Source organism: Triticum urartu, chromosome 5A, assembly GCF_056163025.1.
Source record: "Triticum urartu cultivar PI428250 chromosome 5A, HENAU_Tu73, whole genome shotgun sequence".
Lineage (NCBI taxonomy): Eukaryota > Viridiplantae > Streptophyta > Magnoliopsida > Poales > Poaceae > Triticum > Triticum urartu.
In genome coordinates, this window is record NC_141877.1 from 430,523,067 (window position 1) to 430,540,318 (window position 17,252).

The following is a 17,252-nucleotide window of genomic DNA, read 5'->3' on the forward strand; positions in this document are numbered from 1 at the left end:
CTCTTTGCGGGGCTCCTAATTCATGGCGCCATGCTTTTCTGGACTGCTCTCCAGCAAGATGTGTATGGGCATTGGACAATGAGACGATGGTGCAGAAGATGACTGAAGTCACAGACACACACGCAAAGCAATGGATTTCAGCTATGTAGGACCTATTATCTCATGTGGAATACACTAAGATGGTTGTGACACTTTGGGCAGTGTGGTATTTCAGAAGAAAAGCTGTTTATGAGCATGATTTTCAGGCACCCTTGGCAACACATCACTTCATTAGGAGGTATATTCTTGATCTCGGAAACATAGAACAGAAGTTGAAGCCCACACAAACAGTGCAAAACAGAATTTTGGTGAAAGAGCCATGGGTTAGGCCACCACAAGGTATATGCAAGTTCAATGTTGATGGTGTTGTATCAAAGAGAGGTAACAGAGGGACAACGACTGTGGTGTGTCGAGATGATCAAGGAATTTATATGGGATCGTCGTCAATTACTTTTCCTGAAATTCTGGATGCACCTACGTTGGAGATACTTGCATGTGGAGAGGCACTAGCACTTGCTTTGGATCTTCAAATCCGGAAAGTCTCCGTGTCCTCAAACTGTTCTACAGCCGTCAAGGAGGTGAAGGCAGGAGAGGCAGGACGTTGTGCTGCTATCATTAAAGAAATCAATGAAAGATCAAAGGAGTTTGAGAGTTGTATTTTCATTCATGAGAGAAGAAGCAGAAACCATGAAGCGGATGCTTTAGCTAAATTTTCCTTTTCTTTGGATATAGGTAGACATGTTTGGTTTGCTCAACCACATGATATTGCAATGATTCCGGTGAACTTATCTCCACCACTATTAAACAATCAAACAAGAACTTTCTTATGTGCACCCCGTAAAACGTACATGGATTCATTATGACCGCATGATTAAGCCCACTAAACGTAATCTAACGGCTAGCCTTAACCTAATCCATTCTCTGCGTGCACTTAACAATTTACATTGACTGACCGTGCTTCACTATATGAAACTCCATGTCCGATCAATTAGGAAACTATAATCATGATCGCGTCTTCTTAGGAAACTAATCACGATCACATCTTCTTAGGAAACTAATCATGATCGTGTTTTATTAGGAAACTAACCATGATCATGTTTTATTAGGAAACTGATCATGATCGCATTTTATTAGGAAACTAATCGGGTATTTGCACACATTGACACGTCCATCACCTCGACCTCCTGGATCACGATCCTATCTCTCCCAAGAAAAACCACCACAACCGGCCTCCACTTGGCATGGCGACAAGGAGCTGAGGACCAACAACTCCTTCTCAGGGGACGCCGTCGGAGTGCCGGTAATTCGTGAACCGCCGAGGGTGCCGCACCGGTCGCATCTTCTCAGGGGATGCCGCTGGAGTGCCGGTAATTTATATTGCTTGTAAGACAACTGCCCAACCAACATTTATGGTTTCTTGTGAACTTACACGGCGTGCCTATGCTGACTTGTATATTTCAAAATAAGGTTTCTATGCATTACTAACCAGAGTGTGCTATCTTTATATCTTCGGTGTTTCTTAGCAGATGTCGTTTACATGTGTCATCAACACATTTTTTGTTTTTTCTTAATTTGTAACACTTGTACTGCTGGAGTTGGTTTATTTTAAGTTGTTACATTTGGAACTCCTTTCACTTCATAAAGGGGCTGGATGATCTAAATTGCAAGATGTGATTTTCTTCTCACATGAACCATCTATAAATAATTTTTTTTACTATTCTTCTACGTATAAATACTTTGAGGTCCTTTCGCTGTTCATTTGATTAATGGTTTGGAACTAATGACCATCAAATTATTTTTATTGTTTGATAGTATTACACACAAGTGGGTGTAAAGAAAAACTATCAAAAATGGTCATGACTTGCATTTTTTTCTTCTTATTTTCTACAACTGGTGCTTCTCCATATGTCCCCATTGTGTTCCGGGATGTTATTTTGTACTATTTTTTTCCTATGTCTACCCTTGTATTTATTCAGCGCATTGTTCTCTTCGCATTTTGGCATGAAAGCTTGCTGGCTTGGAGGAGGATGAACACAGATGAAAGAGGGGAAACATTATAGAATTGTGTATGTTGCCTGCCGAGTTTAGCTTTGGATTTTTAGTGCTTTGACACTTCGTGCAGAATGAACTAAGGGTCTCTTTGATTCAAAGAATTTTCATAGGATCTTTGATGGATTAGAATTCTTAAGAATTTTTCCTATGTTGGCCGTTTGATTCGTAGGATTGAATCCTGTAGGATTTTTTTCCAAAGGATTCATTTGTACTACATTTCACAGGAATTCTAACATCCACTCCAACCTCTTGGAAGAAATCCTTTGTTTTTCCCACGACACAATCAAACGAACTCAAATCCTATAGGGATCCAATGGACATACTATTCCAATCCTACGTTTTTTCTATTCCTGTGTTTTTGCAATCCTATGAATCAAAGAGGCCCTAAACATTTAGGCCTCTTTTGGTTCATAGGATAGGATTATCATAGGAATAGGAATTTTGTAGGAAATGAGATGGCATGTATCTCAAATCCTATGAGTAGGAATAGGAAATGAGATGTCATTTGGTTGACACCAAAGGAATTTTTTCATTGAGTCTAGGCTCATTTTTATTTTCCTATGAAATATGGAGGATAGGAACCAATCCTATGTAGGAATAAGAATCTATTCCTATAAACCAAAGGGCTCTAAAGGAAAAAAATCCTATAAGAATCCTATCCTCTAAAATTCTATAAAATTCCTCCAAACCAAAGGAGGCCTTACATGTCAAGAGCATCTTGATGCATATAAAGAGTAAACGGAGGCATGAAATAACGAGTTGTATGGGTTGATTTATACTCTCCATTTTTATGTATGTTTGTGACTGTGTGTACCAGACATGAACATACATCGTTTCATGCGTTGTCAAGCTTTCCTATACGCCACGAGACGCAAAGCAACCTTTTATCTACCACATGTTGACATCTACTTAAAATGCAACCAATAATTTAATGCACGTGCACACTTACTAGTTTGAATGAAAATCGTTTTTACCCCTAAAAAAGAACTACCCGGCAAATGAGGGATCCCCTAAAAGAAAACTACCTCGCAAAATAAAAGGAGGAAAAAACAAAAATGCCTCGACATCTCGTGGACCGGTCCCCGAGAAAAACGCCACCAATCCAGTGCCCGAACACGTGTAGCGGTCAATACACCGAGCCCACGAGGCACCTCTACGCCACCTGGCAGACCGCCCCCCTCCCCCGCCGTCCGCTCCCCTCCGATTCTCCGCCGTGCCCGAATCAATCCCTCGGTGAAGCGTGGAGCGGCTCGAAAAATCCAAAGCCCGGAGGCCGGAGGAGAGGCGCCAGAGGAGCTCACCCCCGATTCATCTCGCCGTCTCAACCCGTGGCCGCAGGTAAGCCGCCGCTCATCCCCAAATCCCCACCCCGCGCGCCTCCGCCCGGTGGATCCCCAGGCAGGCCCCAGCTCCGCTCGTGAGGAGACAAACGCGGCGGTCTCGTCTTGCCATCCGTGGTGGCAACTCGGTCCCGCCATCGGCGTGTGCGCTGCATGGCTCGGCCGGCTAGAAATGTTTGGGAGGGTACCAGAGTTTGAAGGGGAAGGGAGCTTGGGGTTTCAATTGGAAGGCCAGTTGGTTTGGCCATCCGGAATCTATCCGATTTGGTTCGTATTTCGCTGTCTACTCTGCGAGTTTCGAGCGCGGAATGCACGCAGAGCGGGTGTGATATGTTAGGACGGTGTCTCGTTCGTGTTGTTCATAGGCGTTCTGAACTTTTGATGGTGTTCGGTGGTACCGTAGCATCTGACTCAATGTACCTTCGTCACATGTGTGGGTTGTGATCGGCAAAGGCACGTGTGTAGTTGGTTGGAATGTTGCATGTTGATGTCCGTGTAAATTAATTTGTTGTGGGTAGGGCATCTTGAGAAATGTTTACCTTCTTGCTGCTGCCTGGTTCGGTTTTAATGTGCCGTGCTTGTGTTGTTGGAGTCGATGATCATGAGTAGACTACACAGATGCTCTTGTCTTATAATGTGTTCTGTAGGATTTTCTGGCTCAGTCTCTGTGAGCTGGCTGACTAGAGTTTGCTTGTTCCTAGAGTTGGAACTGGCCCAACTGGCCCTGTAATGTTGAATTCACTTTTAAATGATTTTATGGATCTGTGATTGTTTTTCTATGGAATCGTCTCAGTATTTCGATACCAGTTGATCCTTCAGGCTGTTTTTACCTCTCCTTTTCACTTTTGCTTGAGGAGGGACGAAGTACTCAGCCTACATAAATTCCTACTGCAGATTAGGGGCCCACTGTTATTTTCATGCCCTTATCTGGGATGGCCATTGCTTTCAAAGCAAGCACGAGTGCTTGTACTGCACAACAGCTGTGGGGGCATCCAACCAGGGATCAGTGTCAGTATGGTTTCACTCACTTAAATGAACGAAAGAGCAGAAAAGGCTCTGCTGCACTGCATGCCAGAGCTGTTTCAGGGAAGTTGGACCTGGATTTCGGTGATCCTTCTTGGAAGCAAAAGTATCAGGAAGACTGGGATAGGCGCTTTAGTTTGCCACATATTACAGATGTATTTGATTTAGAGCCAAGGCTCACTACATTTTCTCTGAAGAAAAACAGGTTCCTTCCTATTCACTTCATCTATAACTGGTTTGTTATGTATTCTGAAAACATAAAGCTGTATCTATCTCTCTTATTTTACAAAGAACATATGTTACTGACAGAAGTCCCCTGGGCGCTAGCGATGCTTCATCACCTGACAAGTGGAATGGCTATGTGAATAAGGATGATAGAGCACTTCTGAAGGTCAGTAATGAGATAACATATGATGCTCCACGCTTCATATGACGTGAACTAATTGTTTTCCGTAGGATTTGTAAGATAATACATGAAGAAAGCCTAGTCTCGAGATGTACCTCAGGGAAACTAAGGAAGAATTAATTATGTCACGAGACAGTTAGTGGTACCATGTATCATTTGCTTATTCATGAATTCATTAATGTATTTTGTAAGGTTGAATGTGCCGACTTCGTGCAAACTACTAATTCTCTTTGTAAACTGCCGAACATTACTTTAGATAATACCAATTATGTGCTTCAGTTAAAATGTTTTTTTTTTCCAGAAAACGCAAAGACTTTGCTTTTTGAACCTTCGACTAAAGAAGCCTTATCTTTTTCCTTACTGTTTGTATTTATAATTACACAGTATGTTTCTCCAGGTGATTAACTATGCCTCTAATACTTCTGCTGGAGCTGAGTGCATTGATCCTGATTGTAGCTGGGTGGAACATTGGTACGCTCTGATGCAGTTGGTTTGTCTTTTCTGTGACATACGTTACCTTTTATCATCAGATTATATGAAAAATTGCTAGCTTATGTGAGTTTTTGCATTTGTCATTTGATTGTTACTAGAATGTCTTCAATTGCTATATTCTCGTGATTCTATCTTTCAAGAAGGGGGAATTGATGAGACAGTGGTATTTGCTTTTTATAGGGTGCATCGTGCAGGGCCTCGTAAGGAAATATACTATGAGCCAGAGGAAGTAAAAGCAGCCATTGTTACCTGTGGAGGGCTCTGCCCCGGTTTAAATGATGTCATTAGACAGGTATTGTCCTTTCAGTATCGTGCAAGAAATTGGCTTTTTCTTTACATGCCTGAAGTTTAAATAAGTGGTGTGCCTTATTAAAAATATATTTCTTGTGTCTAAATCTTGGTTCCACAACCTCTTGACAATATTGATCAAATGTAAATCGTATTTCCAGATAGTATTTACCCTGGAGATCTATGGGGTGAAGAATATTGTCGGAATTCAGTTTGGTTATCGTGGATTTTTTGAAAAAGGCTTAAAAGAAATGCCAGTAAGGATGCATCCCCCATTCGCCTGATGTTGTAAGGAAGTTGATGTTCATTATGCCATGGAATTACATTTTGGTTTCAACCTTCAGCTTTCACGTGATGTGGTGGAGAACATAAATCTTGCTGGTGGAAGCTTCCTAGGTGTCTCACGTGGAGGAGCTAAAACTAGTGAAATTGTAGATAGCATACAGGTAAGCAATGTGAATAAAAGATTGTGATGTTCTGTATTGATGCTTCATTATTATTTTACATGATCATCCTGTGTTTGTAGGCCAGAAGAATCGATATGCTATTTGTAATAGGAGGAAATGGTAGCCATGCTGGAGCTAATGCTATCCACGAGGAGGTTATTACGTCTCTATTGGAGTTCCTTTCTTTATTTTTATCATAGGTGTCATTGATGTACTTTTGGACATGATTGGATAAAGGAGCATTTAGTTCTATTTCTATGTCAAGTATAGCGCAGTAATCTGACTCTTATACAACCTAATGGTAGAGGTTATATCAATTACCTGAGAATACAAAGCCCATTGTTTGCACAAAAATGACACAGTATTGAGAAAACATAGGGATGCCTTTTCCCTAATCAGCACATGTTACTTCTGTGGTTGTGCCCAAAGTACACCCAATACGCGTGATTCTTAATGATAAACTTTTCATAGAAGTACATACTGTTACAACGTTGTGCATTACATTTGCTATGTTAAATCTTTGTATTCTGGCAGATCTTCTACTGAAAAAACACGTATGTGTTTCATGGGATGTGACTGTACATGCTTAGTTTAATTCTTTGTTCTGGTTTGCAGTGCCGTAAGAGAAAACTGAAAGTTTCAGTTGTAGCTGTTCCAAAGACCATTGATAATGATATACTTTTCATGGATAAGACATTTGGTTTTGACACAGCTGTTGAAGAAGCTCAACGTGCAATCAATTCTGCCTATATAGAGGTTGGTTACGTTGCTGCTGTTCGTGTTCTTTTACTATGGAAACTTAAGTGGAGTGAATTTGGTATATGGTTACTCTTGCTTTAGATAATTCCTTCTATCTTCAGGCACGTAGTGCATATCATGGAGTTGGGTTGGTCAAATTAATGGGAAGAAGCACTGGGTTCATAGCCATGCATGCTTCTCTTTCTAGCGGACAGATTGATGTCTGCCTAATACCTGAGGTATGTAACTGAAAACACTGCTGATGGAGCTTCAAATCTGTCTTTGCTTCACATTTACTAACACAAGCGCACAATCTGAGTGAAGGTATCTTTTACACTTGATGGAGAACATGGTGTCTTGTCACATCTTGAGCATTTACTGGAAACCAAGGGATTTTGTGTGGTTTGTGTGGCTGAAGGTGCAGGACAGGTATGATGTGGCGCATGGTGTTTTGACTCGTCCAAAAGCTCTAGTAACTTCAGTTAAATGGATGAAATTTAGGTTGTGATTCTTGGATTTGTTGTTGCAGGATTTACTGCAAAAATCAAATGCAACAGATGCTTCAGGAAATGTGATACTTAGTGATTTTGGTGTCCACATGCAACAAAAGGTATATGCTCGTTTTAAACCCCATACAAATGGATTTTTGTTAGTAAGTATCCTAGATGATGATAGGTGTTTGAAATCATCTGGTAACCAGTCAACTCTACTGAAGCCAGTACCTACTTTACTTTTTTTTGCTTTTGCGAGGGGCAGTACCTGCTATACGTGCTAGAAAATCAAGGGCCTTTTTTATTGGATTTTGTATGAATGATTTTTTTTCGAGAATGTGTATGAATGATTTATGCTGGCTGTCACCAGTTTTATAGTAGGGCAAAACATGCATGCTCGTACAGGAGTGTAGTTAGTTATTGCAGGTAAGCGTGCCAATTCACAATCTACTGGAAAGTCGAACAACTATGAGAATCTTGTCTATTCTATTGTGTTTTGCTGGAAAGAGAGAAAAAATCGACATCTGAGCACGGGCACATAGTGCCTGTTTTTTTGAAGTTCAGAAAACCAGATTTTTAATGTTTGAAATTTTCAAATTTTTGCGTGCACACGCGTATAGCAGTGCAGTGTAACAGGCCAAATTTTCAGCAATATAAGTGCTCGCATGTAAAAGATACAAAAAAGACAAAATCCATGCAAATCAGGGGCTTTTTTGTTGTTGTTTTTGGCCGATTTTTTGTCTTTTTTGTGCAGCACATAATACAACGTATTATTGAACGAAATTTCACAGATACTTAGACCACATGCATGCGTATTCATGTAACAAAATTCAAATAATTTAAACACCTCTTTTGAGCAGTTCAAAATAACGTGCCCCGTTGCCCCCGTGCACCGAAAATCCGTTTTAACGGAAGTAGAACTTCTGGTCAGTTCTTTGTTGAGCTGCTTGCCTAAGCTTAGTTGCAGTAGTGTTCTGGCACAAATGTAACTGGTTAACGTTATTCATCCTAGTCAGGATTGGTCCGAGTCTAACATCAGTTTTGCAAACCCTAGTTAGGGACCTCAGTGCTGCACATGTTATTTTTAGCTGCCAGTGTATAACTTATGAACCTCGTTTTCTGTACATGCAAGTCATTAACATGCCTATTTCATGATAGGAGACCATATAATGTTGAATTTAAAGCTTAGTAATTAGATACTGTTCCCGTATTGACATGTTCTATCTGTTATAACCTTCCTATTCCTCCGCCCTTTTGATATTTTGTCAAGTTGTACATAGCAACTAAATGATTTGATGTCACTGGTATCACTCCCCAGATCAAGAAACATTTCAAGGACATTGGTGTTCTAGCTGATGTGAAGTACATCGACCCAACATATATGGTCCGGGCGTGTCGTGCAAATGCATCTGATGCCATCTTGTGCACTGTGCTTGGACAAAATGCTGTAAGCTTATGTCCTGTATTTCACATATGTATTGGTAGCATGCATCCATCATATCTAGTTTGCATTTGACGAATATAAACTCCTCTAGGTCCATGGAGCATTTGCCGGGTTCAGCGGCATCACATCAGGTATTTGTAACACACATTATGCCTTCCTCCCGATCACAGAAGTCATCACAACACCGAAGCATGTGAACCCAAATAGCAGGATGTGGCACCGATGTCTCACGTCCACTGGCCAACCGGACTTCCACTGACTCGCGTTGAGCGTTTACTTCTCTGCACAGGCTAAACTCGTAATGAATTAACATATTTTTGCTTACCCACAGACTAGTCACAGCTGAAAGATTAGTCACGGTGCAAGCTACCAACATGTTAACAATAATGTAATACTGAGAATGAACTCGATCGACTTGTTTCACATCAGCCCCATTTTTGTCCATGACAACAGAGCTGTACAAAGCTCAAGTTGTCCCGAATAATCTGTAATGCACTGTCCAAACATTGACCATCCATAATTCTAAAACGAAGCTATTTGCTTCAGAAATGATGGGTACCGAAATGCCTTCTGCGTTCCGCGATCGATTTCTATGAATGATTCGTTTTCTTTTGTGCTGAAGCTAAACACTTTCACTCTGTTCTTTAATTCACTGATGACTCTCAGAAGTCACACCATGAACAAAAGCGGGATGACGATGTATTCAAGTGTAAGTATCTATAATCAGTTCTTTTTTAAAACAAAAGGGGTTTCCCCCTAGGACGCGGAGTTTCTGCTCCCGGGCTCATATGCACCCGTGCTCAGAAAAAATAAATCAAAATACTAGAAAAATTCAAAAAGTCTATTTTTTGTGTGGTAGATAATTTGATGCGTGAGGTCCGCTCCAAATTTTAATTCATTTGAATATCTGAGCAGCTCTCGGCAAAAAAGACAAAAGCAGGGTCAGAACAGTGCGTGAACAGCAAACTTTTTTACAGACTCTGATTTTGTCTTTTTTGACGAGAGCTGCTCAGATCTGCTCAGATGTCCAAATGAGTTGAAATTTGAAGCGGACCTCTCGCATCAAATTATCTACTAAAAAATTGGATTTTTAATTTGTTTCTAGTATTTGTTTTGATTTTTTTTCCCAAGGGGAAGCAGATGAGCCTGGGCATCGAGTTGGATTTCTATTTCCCCCGCCCCTACTTTATTAAGTCAAGGCAAAGAACATTTCACAGCTCTCGTAGCAACCAAAAGTAGCTGCAACAGACTGGGGGTTTATGAAAGTTAACCCACGGATACAACCATTATAGGGAGAAGCATTCGATAGGATGGTAAACATGTCACTACACAAAATAAGCAAATCGAGCCTCCCAATTACTCCTATCTAGTACGCCAGGCTATCCTGATCAATTGCTTACATAGTTAAACAAAATAAGAACAGACCAGTCTTTGATCGGAGACTGGCAAACTCTAATACCCAGGCAAGAGTTTAGCGATACTACCGGTGCGCCGCACCGGCGATGGGAGAGGGGTCAAAGAAGTTGACAGGTCCTACTCGTGGCTGTCAGTGTTCATCATAGAAATTCAGAGAAGAACTCAATCAGCTTGCGAATTTGGTTGGGGATTTCGATTTAGATCGGAGGAACCCGGAACTAGGGTCTCCAGCCGGAACAAGACGGCTTAGGGCACAACCCGATTACAAGATAGATGGCTCCCTCGGTGGAGAGTGCCCACTAAATAGTCAAAAGTAAAATGCGACAGAAGGGAAAAAGAAAGACATGGACAGGCACATCGAGCTACAGTGCTTGCGGTAAATTTGAACTACAACGTAGCATTCACCAGGACCGCCCATCATAAGATCAAAGGTTGAGAGAGGGCGCTAGTGTGTGAAGCGGTAAGTGACTCTGGCGACCGCACGATTGATGAATCACGGCTCAACAGACTTGACAACAGAAAACAACATTGTTCTAAATGCAGCTACAATCCTAACAACTCCCCCCCCCCCCCCCCCCCAGTTGAGAACAGACTTGTCCTCAAGGGAAGATCTTCTGCATGAATGCGGCGTCTTTCCAAGTAGCATTTTCCACTGGTAAATTCAACCATTTGATGCGCCATTGTACCATCGGAATGCTGATATCTCCTTGCACTCTGGATATAAGTTTTCTCTCGAGCAATGCTTCAGGTTGTATCAGAATGTGGCCATCTGCATCAAGGAGTGGTAATTTTGGGTTAGGAACCGCATCAGGTCCTATATGCTTCTTTAGCTGGCTGATGTGGAACATTGGGTGTAACTAACAGCCAGCAGGAAGCAGCAATATGTATACAATCTGGCCAATCTTTTCCAACACTCTGAAGGGTCCATGGTATTTAGAATGGAGTTTGAGATGTCTGTGTATGCTCAGGCTGGTATGCCTGTAGGGTTGAAGCTTGACATGCACCATATCTCCCACTTCCCGTTTCCTACCAGACCTCTTCCTGTCAGCAAAGTGTTTCATTCTTTCCTGTGCTTTCAGCAAATTGTCCTTGATCTACTGTGCAATGTTGTTCTTGTCTAGCTCATCTTGAGTATGCCCTCCCTCTGGTGGGGGTAACATCAGTTCAACAATGAGAGGGGGCGGTTTGGCATATAGAGATTGGAAATGTGTCATTTTTAGTGAAGTGTGAAAGCTTTTATTGTACCACCATTCTTCCATAGAGAGCCTGTAACGCCCTTGATGCGGCTATATCTCCCACGTGTCGAAGCACGACTTAGAGGCATAACCGCATTGAAAGCAATGTCGCAAGTGAGGTAATCTTCACACAACCCATGTAATACATAAGGGAAAAGATACATAGTTGGCTTACAATCGCCACTTCACACAATACATGAATATAACATTACATCATCCAGATACAAACAAGGTCCGACTACGGAACCAAAATAAAAGAAGACTACCCCACATGCTACACAGATCCCCGATCGTCCCAACTGGACTCCACTACTGATCAACTGAAACGAAACAACACTACGAACAAGGTCTTCATCGAGCTCCTCCTTGAGCTTGGTTACGCCACCTGCATGGCATCATCGGCACTTGCAAACTGGTTTTGGAAGTATCTATGAGCCACGGGGACTCAGCAATCTCACACCCTCGCGATCAAGACTATTTAAACTTATAGGAAGGGTAAAAGTATGAGGTGGAGCTGCAGCAAGCGACTAGCTTATATGGTGGCTAACATACGCAAATGCGAGCGAGAAGAGAAGGCAAAAGCACGGTCGAGAATTTATGATCAAGAAGTGATCCTAGAGCAACCTACGTCAAGCATAACTCCAACACCGTGTTCACTTTCCGGCCGCCGCCGAGAAGAGACCATCACGGCTACACACGCGGTTGATGCATTTTAATTAAGATAATATTTAGGTTTTCTACAACCGGACATTAACAAATTCCCATCTGCCCATAACCGCGGTCACGACTTTCGAAAGTTCAAATCCCTGCAGGGGTGTCCCAACTTAGCCCATCACAAGCTCTCACGGTCAACGAAGAATATTTCTTCTCCCAAGACAATCCGATCAAACTCGGCATCCCGGTTACAAGGCATTTCGACAATGGTAAAACAAGACCAGCAAAGCCGCCCGAATGTGCCGACAAATCCCGATAGGAGCTGCACATATCTCGTTCTCAGGGCACACTCAGATGAGACTAGCTACGAGTAAAACCAACCCTCAAGTTTCCCCGAGGTGGCCCCGCAGGCACCTCAGTTTGGACCAACACTCAGAGGAGCACTGGCCCGGGGGGGGGGGGGTTAAATAAAGATGACCCTTGGGCAGGCCTACCCAAGCGAAAGAAAAGGCTAGGTGGCGAATGGTAAAACCAATGTTGGGCCTTGCTGGAGGAGTTTTATTCAAGGCGAACTGTCAAAGTGTTCCTATTATAACCCAACCGTGTAAGGAACGCAAAATCTGGGAACATAACACCGATATGACGGAAACTAGGGCGGCAAGAGTGGAACAAAACATCAGGCATAAGGCCGAGCCTTCCACCCTTTACCAAGTATATAGATGTGTTAAGTAAATAAGATATATTGTGATATCCCAACAAAATAACCATGTTCCAAACATGGAACAAGCTCCAATCTTCACCTGCAACTAACAATGCTATAAGAGGGGCTGAGCAAAGCGGTAACATAGCCAAACAACGGTTTGCTAGGACAAGGTGGGTTAGAGGCTTGGCTTAACAATATGGGAGGCATGATAAGCAAGTGGTAGGTATCGCAGCATAGGCATAGAAAAAGAGCGAGCAACTAGCAAGCAAAGATAGAAGTGATTTCGAGGGTATGGTCATCTTGTCTGAGATCCCGCAAGGAAGAAGAACGAGTCCATGAAGAAGACAAACAGACATAGTCGAACGAATCCTCACAACGTGACGTTATCGGAACTAACCCGAAGAAGCAACACCAGAAAGAAGCAAACAACATAGTGAACAACCAACACATAACATGGCATGATGCGCAAACAATTATGATGCATGTCCGGTTTAAATATGCATGACATGGCAAAGGGCACAAACAAAACTACAAGTTAAATGTAGCTCAATATGCAACGAGTTGCATATTGACGGAACACCACATTAATTATTTAGTTCTCTCCCGGTTAGGTACTCAACAATTTTACATGTTGGTTAACATGGCAAGAGGTGAAGCATAACAAAACTATACTATCTAAACAATTTAAATGGGGACGGATATAACAAATAACGAATCCGGTAAATCCCCATATGCCTTAGTAATTTATTGCAACAACAATTTAAACATTTTTAAATGTTGTTATCATGATGCGGATGACATGGACAAGTTTTATGCAATTTTTATTAAAGTTGACAACAGCAAAATGAAGCATTTGTCACCGTGGTGGAAAGAAAGGGGTGCCACGGCAACGATAACGATTCCGGTAGCTCATGGAAATACCGATGCAAAAGGAAAAATGATGTGAGCGTGTCAAGCAAAATGGTTGGGTGATCCCGGTAACTGGGTTCCCGCATGTCGATGACAAGGCAAAAGAGGGGCAACGTGCACCAACAATTCGGACTCAAGGCGAACAAGGGTGCCTCTCATACAACATGCATTCATTCGTTCACGGGCGTCGTTCCGGCGGTTATACCTTCCAAAGGTGCATTTACGGAGTGGAACGAGTTCGTAGTGGAAGTGGTGGAAGTAGACGTTCTCGCGACGGCAGTTGTACATGCCGTAGTGGAAGTAGTGGTTCTCGTCGATGGTAGTGGTACATAGCAATCATGGACGAACTTGGAGGGTCATCGGTAGGCGTTCACGTTCTTAGACGCACAAGTTTGTCCGTAGATGTTCGGGGTCACAACGAGGAACTTGACGCATCGTTGAACTTGGCGTCCGAGGAATCCCGCGTGGTCGTTCATGAGTCGTAGTCGAACTTGACGTATCGTTACACGGTTCTTCGGAGGCGGTAGTTGTATACGGGTCTTGACGAATCCACGGCGACGGTAGTGGTACTTCCATGTAGACAGCCGCGGAACTTGATGCATCATCCTGTGTAGTCGTACTCGATGTCCTTGGGGTTTCGGCGGTAGTCATACTCGAACCGGTACTTGGCAAATCCTGGACAGTCTTGGCGTATCCGAGCGTAGAGGTACTTTGCAGTTTTGTATAGACGAACTTGAGGTACTCCGGGGCAGAGGTCTCAACGTTGAACGATGGCCTTGGAGGTTTGTGGCCGGGGCATGAAGGAGCTGTAGGCGGGAGCAATCTGGAGATGGCAGACGACAGAGCACGTCCAGGCGGTGGAGTCAAGGCAGGAGAGGGGGTGTAGCGGAGTGGCACGGCTCGACGGAAGCAGAGGGCGGTGCCAGAGCATGGCAGCAGCCTGGCCCGAGAGACGGCTCTGACGCGGCCCTGGGCACGCAGACGAAGGGAGCGCGCGAGACGGGCGGAGCAAAGGACACAGGCGGGGCAGCAGTGCTGGCGACGGTCGAGGACGACACCTCCGGTCAGCGAAACACGGGCGCAGGGAAGGCGGAGTTCCTGCTCGGGGAGGCGCAAGAGATGGGCGCCGGGGTGCTCTGCTGCGGGACAGGAGGACCGGCGCGGCTCCGGGGTAGCGCGCGACAGAAGGAGCAGCCTTGGCAGTGGCGCTCACCCGTGCGGCGGCGGAGACGGCAAGTGTGCGACGATGAGCTGAAGGACGGCGAAGTGGCACAATGGCAGAGGGAGGCGATGGCGGCGCGGGGAAGAAGGAAGGGCGCTGTCGAGGGAGATGAGTGAGTGAGGGAGAGGGGTGGCGCCAGAGGAGGACGAAGGGGAGAGATGCGCGAGGGGATCGGGCGCTGGCGGCGGAGGCGTCTGTTCTGGTGGTGGAGGCAAGCGATGGGAAGGAGGAGCGCGGGGGATCGAGCAAGAGGGTCTGGCGGCGCGAGAGAAAGATCGAGGAGAGTGAGGGACCGGGCTAGGGTTAGATAGGGTTTAGGTGGGCCAGTCTGCATAGGAGGCCCAAGTGGCCAGAGGCCTGGCTGGGCTCCCTTCTCCCTCCCTCTTCTCTTCTTTATTTAATCTCCTCACATAGCAAATAAAAAAAATGTGCAGGGATCTAAGGGAGGTTTCTGACAAAGAGGAAAAATGCTATGGGGTCCAAGATTTATGTAATATTTGAATAAATTGCTTAGGGCATTTTTAAAGGTAGAAAATTAAACCAAGTTTGAATTAACTTCAAACTTGATGCAATTTTGAACCCAACCAAAACAACTTCAAAAGGGAAGAAATTTGATAGAGAACAAGTAGGCATGGTGAAATAGATATAGGGAAAGAATGAGCATTAACAGAAAGAGGGAAATAAATACCCCAAATAAATAAAGAAGAGAAGAAAGGGAAGAAGATGGTCATGCAAATGGTCATGGGTGGAGAAGAAGATGAAGTTGAGAGAGAGACAAAGCAGGAGTTGAACATACATGAAGCACAACACATTATAAAGATTGCAACACACACAGCAACATACAAGAAGAAATGCACAAGGGAAAAGAAAATATGACATAAGCAAGATGATGCACCAATCGATAAAAACACACGGCGGCAAGGAGAAACATGGAAGGCGCCTGGAGCGTCGCTCTCGGGGCGTTACAGAGATACTTGTGCCATTTCTTTGGTTGTGCACATGCCATGCATCTTAAATAATTTTCCAGGCATTGGTTGACCCTTTCAGTCTGTCCATCAGACTGAGGGTGATAAGATGTGCTCATGTGTAATTTCACTCCCATTTTACTAAAGAGCTTCTGCCATAAGTGGCTTGTAAATATCCTGTCTCTATCAGTAACTATCACAGTTGGTAGTCCATGTAATTTGAACACATTACCAGTGAAAACCTGAGCCACACTTTGGACAATGATGAGATGATTGAGAGCAACAAAATGTGCATACTTGGTGAACCTGTCTACCACTACTAGTACAGATCATTGTTGTCAGACATAGGCAAGCCCTCTACAAAGTCCATGGAGATATGAGTCTAAACAAAATCAGGAATTGGTAGGGGCTGTATTAAACTAGGATAACGGAGATGATGTGCTTTGTTGAGTTGGCAAATAGGGCATTGTTGTACAGAATCTTTTACTGCTTGTCTCATTACAGGCCAAACAAACAGGATTTTTAGCCAATGGTAAGTGGCCCTTTCTCCAGAATGTCCCCCTAATTCAAAGGTGTGAAAATATTGTAAAAGGGACTTTCTAAGGTCGGTACTGTTGCCAATCAGTATTTTTCCTTTGTACCTGAGTACACCACTTGTGAGAGTGTAAGGAGGATGACTAGTAGGTGTAATAACAAGTTGGGCAACTAGGTCAGAGCACTTGTTGTCTTTCTCATAACTGTTAACCACCTCCTTAATCCAAGCAGGAATTGTAGTTGTAGAGCCCAAACCTTGTATAGCATATTTCACTCTTGATAGGGCATCAAACCTTGTACTCTAATTTAAACTTGTAGCCCAATAATTTGATCAAGAGTTTGTGCTGAATTCCGTCAGTGAGTTTCTGTTCTGGAAGAAGGAGCAAAATAGTGTTCCACTTTTTTGTCTCTTCTATAATTGCAAGAGCTTATTTATCATAAGTGACCAGCCTGCTTCTCTAGGTCCAATTGCCTTACTTAGGAAAGCAATTGGTTGACCGTTTTGCATTAGTACTAACCCCTTTTGCAAAGCCAGATGCATCTGCTTCAAGTACAAATGGTAAGGAAAAGTAGGGCATGGCCAAAACGGGGTGCTTGTGTCATACTAGTTTTCAAAAACTAGAAAGCTTGTTCTTGTCTGTTAGACCAAGTAAATCCTTATTTCTTCAATGCATCAAACAAGGGTTTGCAGATCATTCCATAGTTTTTAGCAAATCTTGTGTAATATCCAGCAAAGCCCAAAAAACTTCTGAGCTGAGTTGTGTTTCTTGGTGTGGGCCACTTGGTGATGGCCTCAACCTTTGTAGGGTCTATAGACACTTCCTTTGCTATGATCACATAACCCAGGTATTCCAC

The 17,252-nt window shown here is 43.4% G+C and overlaps 1 protein-coding gene across 2 annotated transcripts; it reads left to right on the forward strand.

The window, feature by feature from the left end:
* Window positions 1-3,221: 3,221 nt before the first annotated feature.
* On the forward strand, window positions 3,222-9,337 carry LOC125509461 (ATP-dependent 6-phosphofructokinase 5, chloroplastic). Of its 2 annotated transcripts, none has more exons than XM_048674445.2 (14): window positions 3,222-3,429; window positions 4,326-4,659; window positions 4,767-4,845; window positions 5,258-5,331; window positions 5,533-5,644; window positions 5,802-5,897; window positions 5,985-6,086; window positions 6,167-6,241; window positions 6,702-6,842; window positions 6,947-7,063; window positions 7,149-7,253; window positions 7,354-7,434; window positions 8,634-8,762; window positions 8,851-9,337. In XM_048674445.2, exons 2-14 carry the CDS (start codon window positions 4,349-4,351, stop codon window positions 9,016-9,018), a joined length of 1,590 nt encoding a protein of 529 aa, XP_048530402.1. In that variant the 5' UTR covers window positions 3,222-3,429; window positions 4,326-4,348; the 3' UTR covers window positions 9,019-9,337. The 2 variants fall into 2 exon arrangements, with proteins under 2 accessions (XP_048530402.1, XP_048530401.1); XM_048674444.2 differs by having other exon boundaries at window positions 3,224-3,429; window positions 4,764-4,845.
* Window positions 9,338-17,252: the final 7,915 nt, after the last annotated feature.